Source organism: Chaetodon trifascialis, chromosome 4, assembly GCF_039877785.1.
Source record: "Chaetodon trifascialis isolate fChaTrf1 chromosome 4, fChaTrf1.hap1, whole genome shotgun sequence".
Lineage (NCBI taxonomy): Eukaryota > Metazoa > Chordata > Actinopteri > Chaetodontiformes > Chaetodontidae > Chaetodon > Chaetodon trifascialis.
The window spans coordinates 14,813,057-14,827,854 of NC_092059.1; the positions used below are offsets into that span (position 1 = coordinate 14,813,057).

Here is a 14,798-nt window from a genome sequence, read left to right on the forward strand (position 1 = left end):
AACAAATGGCACACACATAAAAAGCATTACAGCAGCAAAGTTACCACTAACATTACATTTTGGTTAATTTACCAGATTTTTCTAATCACACTCTATAATTATGGGACAAATACTTGCCCGACTGTTGCATCTCATACAGTATCAATAGCTTGACCGTCTTTAAATACAGGGGACGCTTCAAGTTCAATTTCACCAACATGCCCATAATGTGCAATTACAGGCTCTGAAAACTACAATTGTAATACATGATATCATACACTTCTACAGTACTGTCACAAGTACATGCAGAAACATACACCATTCAAGGCAGCCAAACTGAGAGCTGCCATTTTGGGTATTGCCGCAGGGCTGGAGTTAGGTCTGGCACACTGCCCTTAAAAACGTGACAAAGCACAGCTTGGTTCTCCACAGGATCAACAGCCTATGAGCATGTGAGTGCCACGACAGGGAGAAACTCAAAGACCTCATCCCGGCACAGGCCTGTTGAATTAATCTCCACACATCTTTGATAAGAATCTGGGCAGTTAAACGTGTTAGTGTGACCCTACTGCAATGAAGGACAGGTACATAAGCAGCTGACAGGTGGCTCCAGAGCTTTCCATGAGAAACGTAAAATGGTTTTGATTGGCAAGCTGTGATTCATTACGCATGAACATTTCATGACCATTAGCCTCCACTTCCAGACAATGTGAGCATGATGATAGAGAAACATGCCCATTTATCTGTGTCAGTCTCACCCTCACATGCTCTATATGTGTGTGCTCAGCTGAGAGACTGAGTCCGGCCGAGTAAAGAACAGAGTCGTCTCCGCTTTTTGACAAATATTAGCAAAATAACAGATGGCAAAACACATTAAATATTGCATTAATTGATAGGCTGCTTTGGAAAACAGCACTGGAAGCGCAGCATTTTCTGCATATGCTACGCAGATATTTATGGGCTTTATGAATGAATGAGCGAATTAAAGCAATGTTGCCAAAGTACAGGCCTGTGTTGTATGAGGAAGATGTAGGCTATGCCCATTGATCATGGTCTATTAGCGAAGAAACAAAGCATCACAAGGCACCACTGCAAGATTAACAAGATTAACAGTGAACGACAAAGCCAGAGAAGAAAATGTCTGTTGGATTTGGTTCACACGTTATAAAAACTGTATGACACAGAACTACTTTTCTGTGGTGTATAGTCTTACCATGAGTTATGTTTTTCAACTTAGATGTGACTGTTCTGTGATGTATGTTCCACATAGTCAGCAGAAAGGAAAGTCTGGAAACCATCCACATGTACTAGTGCAGCTGGAGTACTTCTATTAATTTCTCATAAAATGGATTATCTAGATGTAAGGCTAATCATGGCGCTGTCCTCAGTGTAAATCACAACTTACTGCTTTAATATAAATGTCACTGTTTCCATTCAAGGGAAAACTCACAAGATATTGTGAAGCACTGTGACTGTGAAAGAGTGTGCACGTCGTGTGCCAGTTTAAGTAAAGGGATTAAGAATGACACCCGCAGTAGCAGCGGGTGGCATTCTCCAAACCCCCTCAAGCTGTTTGTTCTACCGTATGCAGTCACACTGACACCTGCCAACATCTGGTCACTGTCAGAGAAAAACAGGGACTGACTGAGCTCGCTGAGAGCTTTCCACAAGAGTTGGTGTGATCAAGGATTTCTGCACATGTACAGAATTGCTTCTATTGTGTATATAATGCCTTTTACACTGTATACTGAATGTCAACTGCATTTTTCTTATATACAAAGGATTTTACATAGGCTTTACCAGCAAGTAACAATGCTGAGAAAAAGGCAAACTTCAACCATTTGGATAGACTCCTGCTACAGAAAATAACATATTTAATTGAGCAGAGTTTAGACATCATCTAAACCAGTATGTCTGAGGAAACCAAGGTAAAAGGTCAGGCAGAGGGCTGACTGTTGACAAACCAATATCTGGCTGCATGATAGTCTGGCCTCAGTGCTGCCAAGAAAATGCCCTTCTTAAGTTCATGACCACGACTGTAAGCCTCACTATCTTCTGCTAAACCTGAGCCCAAACCAAGCTGGATGGTTCATTTTGCCATATTAAAATGGATCTACAGTGTTCAGTTGCTGACTATGCAACCAAGAGGAGGAAATATTCTGGTCTTATAACCAAGTCAATTTATCAGAAAAACATGCAAAGGCAGAAACAGGAGGCCAAAACCAAACAGAAACTGACATGAGCCCCATTGGACCAGATTCTTTCAGTGTCAGTCCCTTAGGTGCTAAACTTACACTTCATTAAGGATGGACTGCATGGCAAATGAAACTTAACCCATTTTGTCTGACTAATAAATATAAACCTAAGTTTGAACTGGCATCAGCTCTATCAATTTGTTATATCTTCTGTACTTACCAATTCCACAAAGCTTGTCTCAGAGAAGAGGCTGCATGGGAACAGTGTCACAGAGTTGCATCCCTGTCGTGTTCATTTTTTATGAGATTTTGTTAACAAACCAAACACAGTGGAATGAAGTACGGACTTAAGTAGACCAGGAGGGCAAAACAGGGTCAAAAGCAATAAAGAGCTTCTCCCTCTAACGGAGACATTAATCCTGGTCAAAAGCTAAAGAGCATGTTACAAGCTCTGTTTGCCTTTGTCAGTTGCTGCAGGCAAAGTCCATTTCTTTGATGAATCACCCAGAATCATGACTGTTTTGCTGACAGGCTTTAGTGTCTGACTTCAAGCGGATTTGGCCTATTCTTATATTTTTCTATATTTATACACCGGGTATTTTGCTGGTACAATTGCAGTGAGTACAACAATGGTGAGTACCAGCTCCACTCCTTGGTTTACCAATATTACCAACAACCAGAGCAAAGAGCCAAACCATTCACAGAGCAGCATGTCCCAGGTTAGTCTTCCCTGAAAGATTTGGGTGCAGTCTTGAGGAAAAAACATATGGGGACAGGGTCCCTACACTGATATTATCCCCTCACAAAAGCCACCACAGTAATACCTTTACTAATCAATCACACAAAAGCTCTCAATTCTTCTTCACTTATCAATTTATGTGTTTCTTCCCTGGAAAAAGAATGGTCTACAAAAAATTTTCTTGGAAATCTAACTCAGTCCTTTGTCAGTCAGTCACTATCTGGCGTTCTATGCAACCACGAGAACACGACTATTTCCTTCCAATCTCGTAAGTTGAGCCTGCAGGGTGAACTTGTGAAAGTGCTGACAGAGGATAAGAAAAGGAGGGGCCCTGACAAAATGAAAATGTGGGCCATTGCCTCACAGCTCTGACCTTGGAGCATGTCCAGCCTCAGTCTGGATAATGAGCACAAGAATAAAGTATGAGAGAGCGAGAGACACAGCCTTTTAATTCTAACACACCGCACACGCACACACATGCTTCTTTTTCACTGGAAAATATGTAGTGCTACAGATGCTAGAAAACATGGCACTCATATAACACTACATTGCATATCACATCACATAAACCCAGTGAAAATCACCTATGCACAAGATAGATAGATAGATAGATAGATAGATAGATAGATAGATAGATAGATAGATAGATAGATAGATAGATAGATAGATAGATAGATAGATAGATAGATAGATAGATAGATACATACATACATACATACATACATACATACATACATACATACATACATACTCAATATATATAATATTCTCAATATAGCGACACAGTGTTGAGTCAACACTGCATTCTGGCACCAATAAGCTTGCATCTCTCGACAGCACACGCAGGATGATAAAGTAGTCTAGGTGATAAGCAGACAGCCTGGATGATGCAGGTACTTTGCTGTCTGTGCGAAGGGATTCTGGCCAAACAGCGGATATCTGGCTTTTGCCAACTAAGCGGAAGAAGCTGCTGTCGCCAAAGCAAACACAGCAGACAAGTAACGAGGCCTTTATGTGGTGAAGATGTAATCAGTGGACAGTCTCATCTCATTGAAGTAAAAAGACTTGAAAAAAGTCATAACATGCCATATGGGGACACCTTTCATTCAAAGCTGCAGCAGCATCATTAGTGCACATTGTTTTGACACAAGGGATGGAGGCTTGAATTGTGGTAGCATTAAGATGTTCCCAGACATACAAATCTGAGAGTTTGGACTTCTGTATTGTCTGTTTTTGTATTCCATTCCATTTATTTAGGCTGCTCAACTGTAGACTAACCAGCACTTCATAGGATAAGTTTAGGATAGAGTTTTAGGAACCAGAAATTTTGGAGAAATGCAAAGCTAATTAGATACAAATATTCTAGTTTTTGTAGATGTAGCCATGGATTTTGAAATATGTTTTATTTGCTCTCTCTCTAAAGATTGTTTTCATTTCTAAACTGCCTATTATTTTGTTGATTCATCAATAAATTGTTTGGTCTATAAAAAGGCCATGATCACATTTTCCCAGAACCCAACATGATGTCTTCAAAATGTTTGTTTTGCCAACTTTCAGTTTTCAACTTCATGTCATTTTGCAACATTTGCGATTATTATCAGAACAACAGCTGATTAATTTTCTGTCCACTTAATAGACTATTTTGTTTTAGCTCTAACCTCTTTTATGTGTCATTAGAACATATATGTTGCAGTTGATTCTGTTGTAACTCCTAATAACTGTCAAAGAAAACTGCATCAAAGAAGAAGAAGTAAATGCTTCAGAGTTCATGCGGGCAGCCTGAAGTATATTTGCTGTGACTACATAGTGTCTGGTTTTACTCATTCAGCACCACAGAGAAATCATATCCACCACATTTGTTGACCTGTGCAGCAAGAGAGGACTCTCCCTCTGTGACAAAGCTGGGGTGGAAGGAGTACATTCCAGACGAAAAGTAAAATGAAACAGTAACGTGTGATTACTAGCTTTTTTCACCAAATGGAACAATATCAATTAGGGAACTAAGACATCCTGGTTTAAGTGCTGTTTGGGTGTGAGGGTGAAGCTGGGGCTAAATAAAGAGAGACGTGTGGTACGAAGTAGACTACAGCCCGAGAAGAGGAAGAAAAAAAAGCCTGCCTTGTAAACCACATCAGTGAGAAAGAGGCCAATTCAGCATCACTGAGGGAATGTTTGGGTCCTATTTCGCTTTAAGTCAACCAAGATCACGCAAAGGGACTCTGATCCAAAGTACATGGCAGACAGAGGTCCACAATACTGTACGTCTAGAAGAGAAGCTTGGATTATATTAATGAATGATTTGATATTCTAACACTGTTACAATCTCATTAAACCAGTTCCCAGAATCGTTTGAATTCAAGTTTCCTCAAAGGGAGACGTTTTTGATTCTTCCAGTTTTGTTGATTGTTGAAAGACTGAAAATGTTCATCACAATTTCCCAGAGTCCAAGGAGATGTCTTTAAATAGCTTGTTTTCTTCAATCAGTCCAGACCCCAAAATAGTCCATTCATAATTTCATATAAAAAAAGAGAAAAGCCTGTTCACGTTGAGAAGCTAAAACCAGCAAATTTTCAGATACATTTGCTTGATAAATTACTTAAATTATGATCTACTACCCAAAAAGCAAAACACTATTTCTTTAGGCACTCAAAAACAAACTAAAATAATTGTATACATAATACTTTTATATGCACTGTGTGACCTATAAGTACTACAGCACACAATACTACCTTAAATCGTGAGGGGTAGAGATGGCACCAACGCTTACTGGGTTGCGCAGGAATCCACTAAAATCTGTGCACTTGAGTTATTGTAGCTACTTTGAGTAAACATCTACATAAAAATGGTGTTATTTTTGCAGCGGGTGAGTAGAATTCTTACACTGCCAACAACCAGCAAAAACAAACAACAGAAGCAGACAAAGCCTAAAATCCTCTCTGTGCTACTTGGCCTCCACCTGTTAGTCAGAGCTCTGACTCCGTGGTGTAGTAACATCTACAAAAACGGAGACACCTAATTCTTTTGCAGTGATTCAGTGACCATGATCCGAAACAAAGAGCGCCGCCTCTCTGGCTCTGTGCAGCTGCTGGCAGCAGGCCAGCGAGCTGTGTGCACTCTCCATGCAGGAGTGAGGTAGTTGAACAGGTTTGGCGTCCATGCTGCCAACACAATAGAGTCTTCAGTGGCACAGACCTCGGCACTTCAAAGACATAAGATGACACTCAAAGACCATCTGCTCCTCGCATATTTTCACTTTCCTCCTTATTGGAAGGTGTTTTTCAGTGTAGATGTTCTGCATTTTGGGGACCTCCAGCTTTGACTGGAAATGTTTCCAGGGTACAATATCTGAACAGCTATCTATTATGACCATCATATAGAGCTGAAACAGTTAGTGTATTCTGCATTTTTTTTTTTTCAAGCAAAAATGCCAAACATAACTTATTTCCAGCTTCCCACTTATGAGGATTTGCTGTTTTTGTTCCCTTATGTTACAGTAAACTGAATGTTTATAGACAGACAGAAAAGGAATATGAAGAGGGGCTTTAGGAAATTCTTATGGGCATAATTCTTGATACATTTCTGTCAAATTATAAATGATAAAAATATTCATTAGTTAATGGGCAGATTAACTGATAATGAAAATAATCATTAGCTGCAGCCCTCATGTCAAAATACATCTTTCCCCAGGCCCAAACTGAGTCAGTTAATGTTGAATATCTTCCAACAGAGTCCAATCCCGTATTTATACTTTCCTACATACTACAGCTGCAAACTCCACAGTCAGCCCAAGGCAGGCTTACTTCAAAATGAGTAGAACTAATCCAATTTAGATATGTCTGACAGTTGAATAGCTCTGCGTTACAACTTCACTTTGATGTTTTCTAATTATAATTCGCAGAGCGTCCGATAGCGTTTTGTCATCTGTTCTTCCCTCTGGCGCTCATGCAGTCGGTAATGTTTAAATGTATAGAAAGTCGATTACACACGGTGTTTACTCAGTTTATTCCACTGAGCTGAAATGACAGTGGTGGTGGTGGTGGTAAACAACTCAACACTTTGAATCTGTTGCTCTGGATGGAAATGTGAAGAATGGGGTGAGCTTCATTGTCGTGACGTAGATCCTGCAATTGTTAGAGAGCGGAGGAGAGGTGATATGGAGGGGGGGTCCCACTGTGGTAAAACCCACCATTAGACGCACAAGCTTCCACAACATCAACAAGATGAGGTCATTACTTAAAGATAAACAGTTACACAGGCTCTGGGGAAATTCTGCTGGTTGTTGTCATGAATGAATATTTTCAATTAACAATTTCGTATTTACTTAACGTCCTCAGCCCTCCTGTGTTACAAACAAGCTCAAGGAAGGAAATTCAGAGTGAAAAGATACAGGAGTGAACGACTAACATGTCAATGTGTTAACACCTTTACTCTGCAGGAAAGGAAAATGTAAATATTGCAAATGTTAAACAGGAGTGACTTACTTTGACCTATTAACAAGTGGTGCAACTTACCACTATTCTCATTCAGACTTTATCTGCTGAATATCTTCTCAGTTACTTGGATTATTGCTTTTTCTGTAATTGTCAGAAGTTGGCGAACATGTTTTTATTTTCATTTTCAAGAGAGTCAAAGGGAAAGTCCACAAAAGTGTTGTTTCAAACTTAGAGATACTCAGTTTAGAAAACACAGAAAATCTTCGTATTTGAGAAGCTGAATCAGAGAATTTTTGGTGTTTTAACTTGAAAAATTACTTTCTATAAAATTCAAATTATTTATATGATTAATTGATTTTCAAAACAGTTACATTAGTTGACTAATCAATTAATCAACTACCTATTTCAACTACTAACTTCAAGCACAATAACTGACATATTCTTGGAGCTGCCATTGTTCTCTTAAAATAATGGTGCACTTGGAAGTTTACGTACAGTATATCATCTTGCCTTTATTGTATTCATTACGCTACCACTTCTTACTGAATCACAACTGTGTGCAGGAGCATAGTCAGCCTTCCATTTCATTACCAGTTAATTGCCTTGATTAATAATAACCATTCAGAGGAAATGAACCTCATCTTAATTAAATCTAACAACAACAAGCCCAGCATGCTAACAAGGCTGCAGCTGGACTCCCATGGGAAACTAACCAGGGTTTATTGCAGTAAAGCACTCATCGGACTCTGGCCTCTGTATTAGAGAGGACTGCCAGCGATCTGCTGCCTGTACAGCTGCTGTCAATGACTCAAGGGAAACTGAAACCGGAGACGTTCGACCGATGACTTCACATCATGGCACTTGGCCAAGCTCAGAATCAGCAAAACTAATCAGGAGCAAGCAATCGTGTTATCATGATGAAGAAGCGAGTGAGGACAGGGAGAAAAGTTGTTGCTAATTAGAGAAATTAGCTCACTTCTGGGCAGTTCGTGTCTACTAGGTGTAAAGACATTTCCATCCCACTTTCGTGCCGTTTTAATTTTTAATCTCTTGGTGTTATGCTTCCTTGTGTGGCCCATTTAGAATCAGATATTGTAACAATTCAGCTCCACAGATGTTAAAAGTTCTCTTCCATTGGATGGAAATCAGGCTAAACCAAGAGTCATCATTACTGTTCTTGAACTACCAATACAAACAACATCCTGCTAAATTAATATGAAAAATACATAGCAAGTTCTTGCCTTCTTTGGGACGTTGCAGGACAGAAAGGTATATTAGATATGTAAAACATTTACTCCTATACATGTGGGGGGAAAAAAGCCTCAGTCCTCTGAAGGGAATTTTCAACTCTCATACTTGAAGAGGAGCCAGGAAAGGCTGAGTCTAATGTCTATTCTCAAGTGGAAAACTAGGCTAGTAGGGTTTACTGCCAAAAATACATAATTTTTGCACTAGTGGATTTCTCCTCCGGGCTGAAAGCATGGTTTATGACCAAAGACAGCTTCCCAACTAAAACGAGGATGAGAGCAAAAAAAAAAAAAAAAAAAAAAAAAAAAAATGTGGGGTGTGCCAAATTACCACTTGAAAACAACCCTCTCCACATTTGGGGGCTCCATATTCTCTGGCACAAAGTTGAAAGCAAACACCAAAATGGAAACAGATGTTGAGCGAGCAAGAGCTGCTCCACACTGCTGTATATTCCATGTTTTCATCCATTCTCCTTTTCTCTCCCGCTCTGTCCTCTTCTCTTCCCAAACATGACCAGAGAGGGATGGAAAAATAAGAGTACAACAATGGTGGTCAAAGTGGAAAACAGTACTGTGAAAATCTCTGCTCAGTCCTAACCCATCGGGATCAACAGTAAACACACAGTGGGCTTGTGCCAATTGGCAAATGGTCATAAATCGTTGAAGAGATGTTCGGCGATTGGTTTTTCCTACTCCGATATTATGACTGTTTTCACAAACTTACAATCAGAACAAATAATATCTAGAATCTGCGTCCCACTGTGCATTTAGAGATGTTTCTGGTGAAGCAGCATGACCGCCCGCTGAGCCCGGTTAATCAGCACAAGTGACGAGTGAATTTTAAATCTTTAATTACAAACCAGTTTGCCGCCTCTTTTCCATGGATCTGACACCCCACACCTCTGTTTTCCATATGCCTGCACACCAAAATTTTGCTCTGTGCTCCACGAGCGAAGTTCACGTTACATATGTTCACACATATATGATTTGGATTGTGATATTGGACACAATGTAAAATAATAAAGTTAAATGTAAAATGATGCTATGATACTTTAAAAGGGAGCCATTGTTCAAAAAGAGATATTGCTATTAAAATGTTCAAACTTCTTTATAAATGCAATATAACAGCTTTCAGATAGGTTGTTATATCCTTAGGCATCTGGGAATAACTCGTAACATCTCCAAATAAACAACACTACATTTTTCAAAGCCAAGTCATCCATGCTGACATTTCACTGGCAGGCTGTTATGTTAACTCCCCCAAATTCAATCTCGAGTAACCATGATTGGACAATATGAAAATATAAACAATCGCCCAACCCAAACGTGTAATTAGGAAACATCATGAGATGACTCCCCTAAAGGACAAGAGGCAATAAAAATATAGATACAGAGGTTAAGGCTATACGCTTAGCTGGACTCTTGGTTGCAGAGGATCATGGGAAATGGCTTCCTAACAGACTAACAAGATAAAACACACTGAAGATTGCACATCATTTTGATATTCATGTGGTGCAAAAGTCATCAAATCTACAGAAACAGAGCAAAAGACGGACAAAAACAACACAGAGACGAGCATCATGACTGCTTTTACGGAATAAGACATTTTGTTTTACAGCATGTGATACAGCGGGCAGCTTTATGAACAACTACTCAGTGCTAGGTGCTAATATCATGCTCTTGCTTTCACAAAAGCTCCAAAAATGGAATATTTACATTATCAATTGATCTGTCAATTCTTTTCTCAAATAATCATTAGATCTATAAATATCCAAAAATAGCTAAAACCCTGACAAGTTTAAATTGCTCACTTTGTCAGACCAACAGCTCATGACCCAAAGATATTCAGTTTACTATAACAAGAGGCAAAGTAAATCTGAAAATCCCCCCAAATGAAAAGATGGAACTGGCTACCTTTCAGCATATTTGCTTAAAAAACTTAAGCAATTGATTATCAGAATATTTGCAAATAAATTCTCTATCATGCGACTTAAGTAAGTGACTGTTTCAGCTCCAAGCTGTTTACAATAATCTGACCTATACCTTTCATATGTGTAGCTGTATGTTTGTAACTGCACTGCACACCTGCTCATGTTTTCATTTATGCAGGCCAAATAGAGCACCTGCTTAGGCTGATCATGGAGGTGGAGGTGGAGGTGGAACTACAATGGAGTAAAGCGAGATCACCAAGCTCCATGAACCAAGTACAATGATTAAGGTGCAACCTCTTTGCCCTGACTTTTTCAGATTGTTTGCAGCCTTCCTTGTGGTCACAGACATAAATTAGCTGATTTAGCCATTCAATCTATATAAAGTCAGAGGTTGTGCAGTTTCTTCAATTCAATGCAAATTTTAAGGCTAGCCATTGCTGACTTACTGTTTATTTATTAACAATCAGGGATCAAGCCTTGTACACAAAGGTTGGCTTTCAATAGGGAACAAGTATCATTTGAAGTTTATGGGAAACAATTTATAAAACAAAAATCACTGGTTGAAGGTTTCAGCTTCAGACAAACAATGCATGTTCACCACAGCCTCCATCTGCAGTTCTGCTATTCCGAGCTTAGTTTGATAAAATGTACATCACTGACTGGAACTGGCATCCAAACAAACTGCCAGGCTAGAAAGAAATACTGGTAAATGCTGGACCATTCAGATTGCATGGCTCAGCATATTAAATTTATAAAAGTATAACAGTGACCCAAGCAGCCTTAATACACAGGGAGGTATGACACTAGAGTGTTAGAGCAGCCAACTTCAAGTAACACAGCTGACTGGAAAGTTTCCCTTTATTGAGACCTCTGAGTGTGACCTTACAGGAAACGCTCAGATTTAAAAAAAAAAAAAAAAAGAAAAAGAAAGAAAAGAAAAGAAAAACAACAAAAAAAACTTCCATTCTTCTGCAAGCAACTTTCTAACATCTGTTCCTCGTTTTTGTGAGAGAGGATGTTGCAGCAGCAGCAAAGGGAGCAGAGGCTGAGGGAGGAAGCAGGGTGCCGCTTTCTCAAAACTCTGGAAAATGCAAAGCAGGCTAGGAGCACAACATTTAGTAATGGGGCAGTTTTCACTTCACGTCAGAAGTGACGATGCCGAACACGTTGCATGAACTCCCACCACCTGACAAAACTGCAGAGGAGCTCGATTCAGAGGTTTACTAATACAAATGGATAGTTTTAGGTCGTGTCAGCTAATGAGAGGAGGAAAGTATGAGGCCTGGCCTGTACAGCTGAATCAGAGAGTTGATGGATGGACTTAATTTGGGGGTGTTGGACTTGAATTTGGAAAACTGTGATGGGCATTTTTCTGTTTAACTATTTTCTTATATATCATGACCCAAATAATTAACTGACTGGCAGATTAATCCATGATGAAAGACACAGTTAGCTGCAGCCCTTGTGTCCTGTCTTGCAAATATAAGCTGACAAGAGTATTTAACTGCAGTTAAATAATAAAGTATGGTGCAGTGTGATGAACTGCACACAGACAAAATAACGCTGGTGTGGTACACAGCCACTCAGTGTTATACTGTCTCGTACTGTATGCTTGAAATTTTTAACAAAATCGAATTAAGGCTACTGGCACAAACTGTGACTTCCTGCATTCATTTTTAATATAGACAGCCATCTTTACATAATTCATTTTTAGGAAAGAGGCAAGGAAACAGTTTGCTGCTGCTCATAGGAGCGTACCACACTGGTCAGTGAGTTTACGTTTGGTTTCCTACCCCATCGGGCAGCCTCCCCGGCTGGCCCCAGCTTTCTTCAGAGACAGAAATAGAAAGTAGCCGGCAGCAAACAGCTAGCTAGTTACTGATGATTAACGTAGGTTGGTTAGCATGCAGCTAGGTGGATACTTCCCCCTTGTGATAAATAAATAACCCCTAACCGGGACAAAAGCCTGGTTGTCACCACTCACCTGAACCGTGGGGAGTCCTTCAAACATTCCTCGAAGTCCACAGTTATCTTCATTTTTCCGCAGTGACTAAAACCGCAGACTTGCGCTCTCTTTGATTAAACACAGTAATCCAGGCTGAGTCTTTCGGGCTAATTAGCTTGTTTGCTAACGTTACTGTACCTCTCTCCGACCAGCTGGCTCCACTGTGTCACCGCTCTGCTAGCCAGCTAGCCTCAGGGGCCAGCAGCTATGATTAAAAAGTCACGGGAATACAACCATACACGACTGTATGTTGAATGTGTGATTGCCAAAAACGCTACGAAACTATTTGAGACGCAGCGGTCAGTCCTGATAACAGAAAGTGTCGTCCGGTAGCTAGGTCATAGCAGCCAGTGGGAGAGGAGCTTTTCTTCAACGCACATACTACAGCCTCACACAGAGATCGTCTATAATGAGGACAGATGGATCACTGTCCAGCATGCACGTCCCCCGTTTCTGCGATCCAGTTTGGAAATGGTCTGAGCTCTGGCCAGTTTATTGTTTTGTTTTGTTTTTTTGTTTTCTTTTCTTTTCTTAAAACAGTCTCAAAAGGAAAAGTGGTTGTCACTATCAATACGTAATAATAACAACAATAATCATAATAAATGGCAGTCAGTAGCACACTGTGTAGGCAAGACTGTACATTCTAATAGCACTTTAGAGAGAAGAGATAGGACCAGCCTGCACCTTTGAATTTTATAATGTGGATTATGAGGAAATTTAGCCCTTCTAAAGAGAGCAACATCCCCCGAATTTATTGGATGAGCCCTATAATGTGGGTCTATTATTTTTCAAATTGAATTTGCAAAATTGAGGAATATCTGTAATCCGATGAGAATGAGGATATTTGGACATCTAATTGTAATTAGATAATGATAATAATACCAGATGTCTTGCTAGTAAGATATCGAACTCTGAATTTTAGCTGAGATAAGTATATATAATATTCTATAATTAAAACCTCACCATACCACATACATGTTGGAGATTTTCTAAGCTTAGTCCTACATTTTCACACTCACTGCTATGTTTATTTTTTTAACCTCTTTAAGGCCAGGAAAATAATACAGAAATGAGGGTGTCGGTATTTATTATGGCAGCATGGAGGAGGCTTTGACACAGCACACTAACTGCTACATGCTCAGGATGAGTCATCTGATGATCACTCTTCCATACAAAAATTGGCGGGTAAAAGTTAATGATTGGGTTCTATGATGATGGCTGGATGTTATCAAGGACTTATGTTCTACTGTCACTTATATTAATTGTCTTATGTGAGCTTGTGTGGTAGATTCTTACAACCACGTGAGAAATGTCCACTCTCCTCGAAGAGAGTAACCCTGCGACGAATACTAAGTAAGAGCGGACCGTCTGTCTTCGCCTACACGATCTTTGCGGCAGTTGACAGGCGCTTCCTGATCCATAGGAATTACCGTTGACGTTGCCTGGAGAGACAGTTGCGACGCCCTGCTCATTTCATACTCGTCCGTCTCTGAATGCTGAAGATTTCTTCAAACATTTCTCACGTACAAATCCGACAACTACAACAACGTTTAAAAAAAAAAAAAAAAAAACCCCGAAAATGTTGATGTTAATGTTTGTCGGGATATTTGACGTTTTATCCAACGTTGAAACAAATCTACCATCGATCATTTGCGTTGATACACTGTTTTGCGTTTGAATGAAACACCAGAATGTGCGTTCATTCTCATGTAAGTCCTCTCTAGACCAAACATGCAGGATAATCCTTGCACGACCACGGACTCCCTGCGTTATCCTATTATAATTACTAGAAATCCAACGGGAGTGAAAGATGTGTTGTGTAACAGCGCATTCTGGTGGCGAAGAAGAGACGCTGCTATTTCTAACTAAAATCACCTCAAAGCTCCTCTAAACTAAATCAGATTTGAAGATAAAACACCAGAAAAGCAGAGTATCCACGTAAATTATACATATTAAGTGCAATGCTGCAGCCTCCCAGTTTATGACACTGAGTATGACAGAAATGACAGAGAAATTATTATTATTTCTATTTAAGACCACAAAATATTCATAGGTTTTTTTATTCTGTCAGGGCAGCCCTCTCCATTCATTCCCATGTAATACAAAAATCAGAGACTTTAAACATCTTTAACATACAGTAGAAAAAACCACCACATGGAAGATTATCTGCTGCTATAAATGGCGTGTTAGCTGGTCGACCATTTAATTAATCTGCTATGACAGTGACTAATATGAGGTTACTTTTATAGTAACGTCCAACAAATGAAGA

The 14,798-nt window shown here is 39.6% G+C and overlaps 1 protein-coding gene across 4 annotated transcripts in view; it reads right to left on the reverse strand.

The window, feature by feature from the left end:
• Positions 1-12,935, reverse strand: part of acap2b (ArfGAP with coiled-coil, ankyrin repeat and PH domains 2b) — a 48,160-nt gene extending 35,225 nt beyond the window's left edge. For all 4 annotated transcript variants that reach the window (XR_011602107.1, XM_070960389.1, XM_070960390.1 and 1 more), the window contains exon 1: positions 12,509-12,935. Coding sequence is in view for 3 of the 4 variants with exons in the window: in XM_070960389.1 (XP_070816490.1) it covers positions 12,509-12,561 (53 nt within the window). In the remaining variant the exon portion in view is untranslated. The remainder of the gene's footprint in view (positions 1-12,508) is intronic.
• Positions 12,936-14,798: the final 1,863 nt, after the last annotated feature.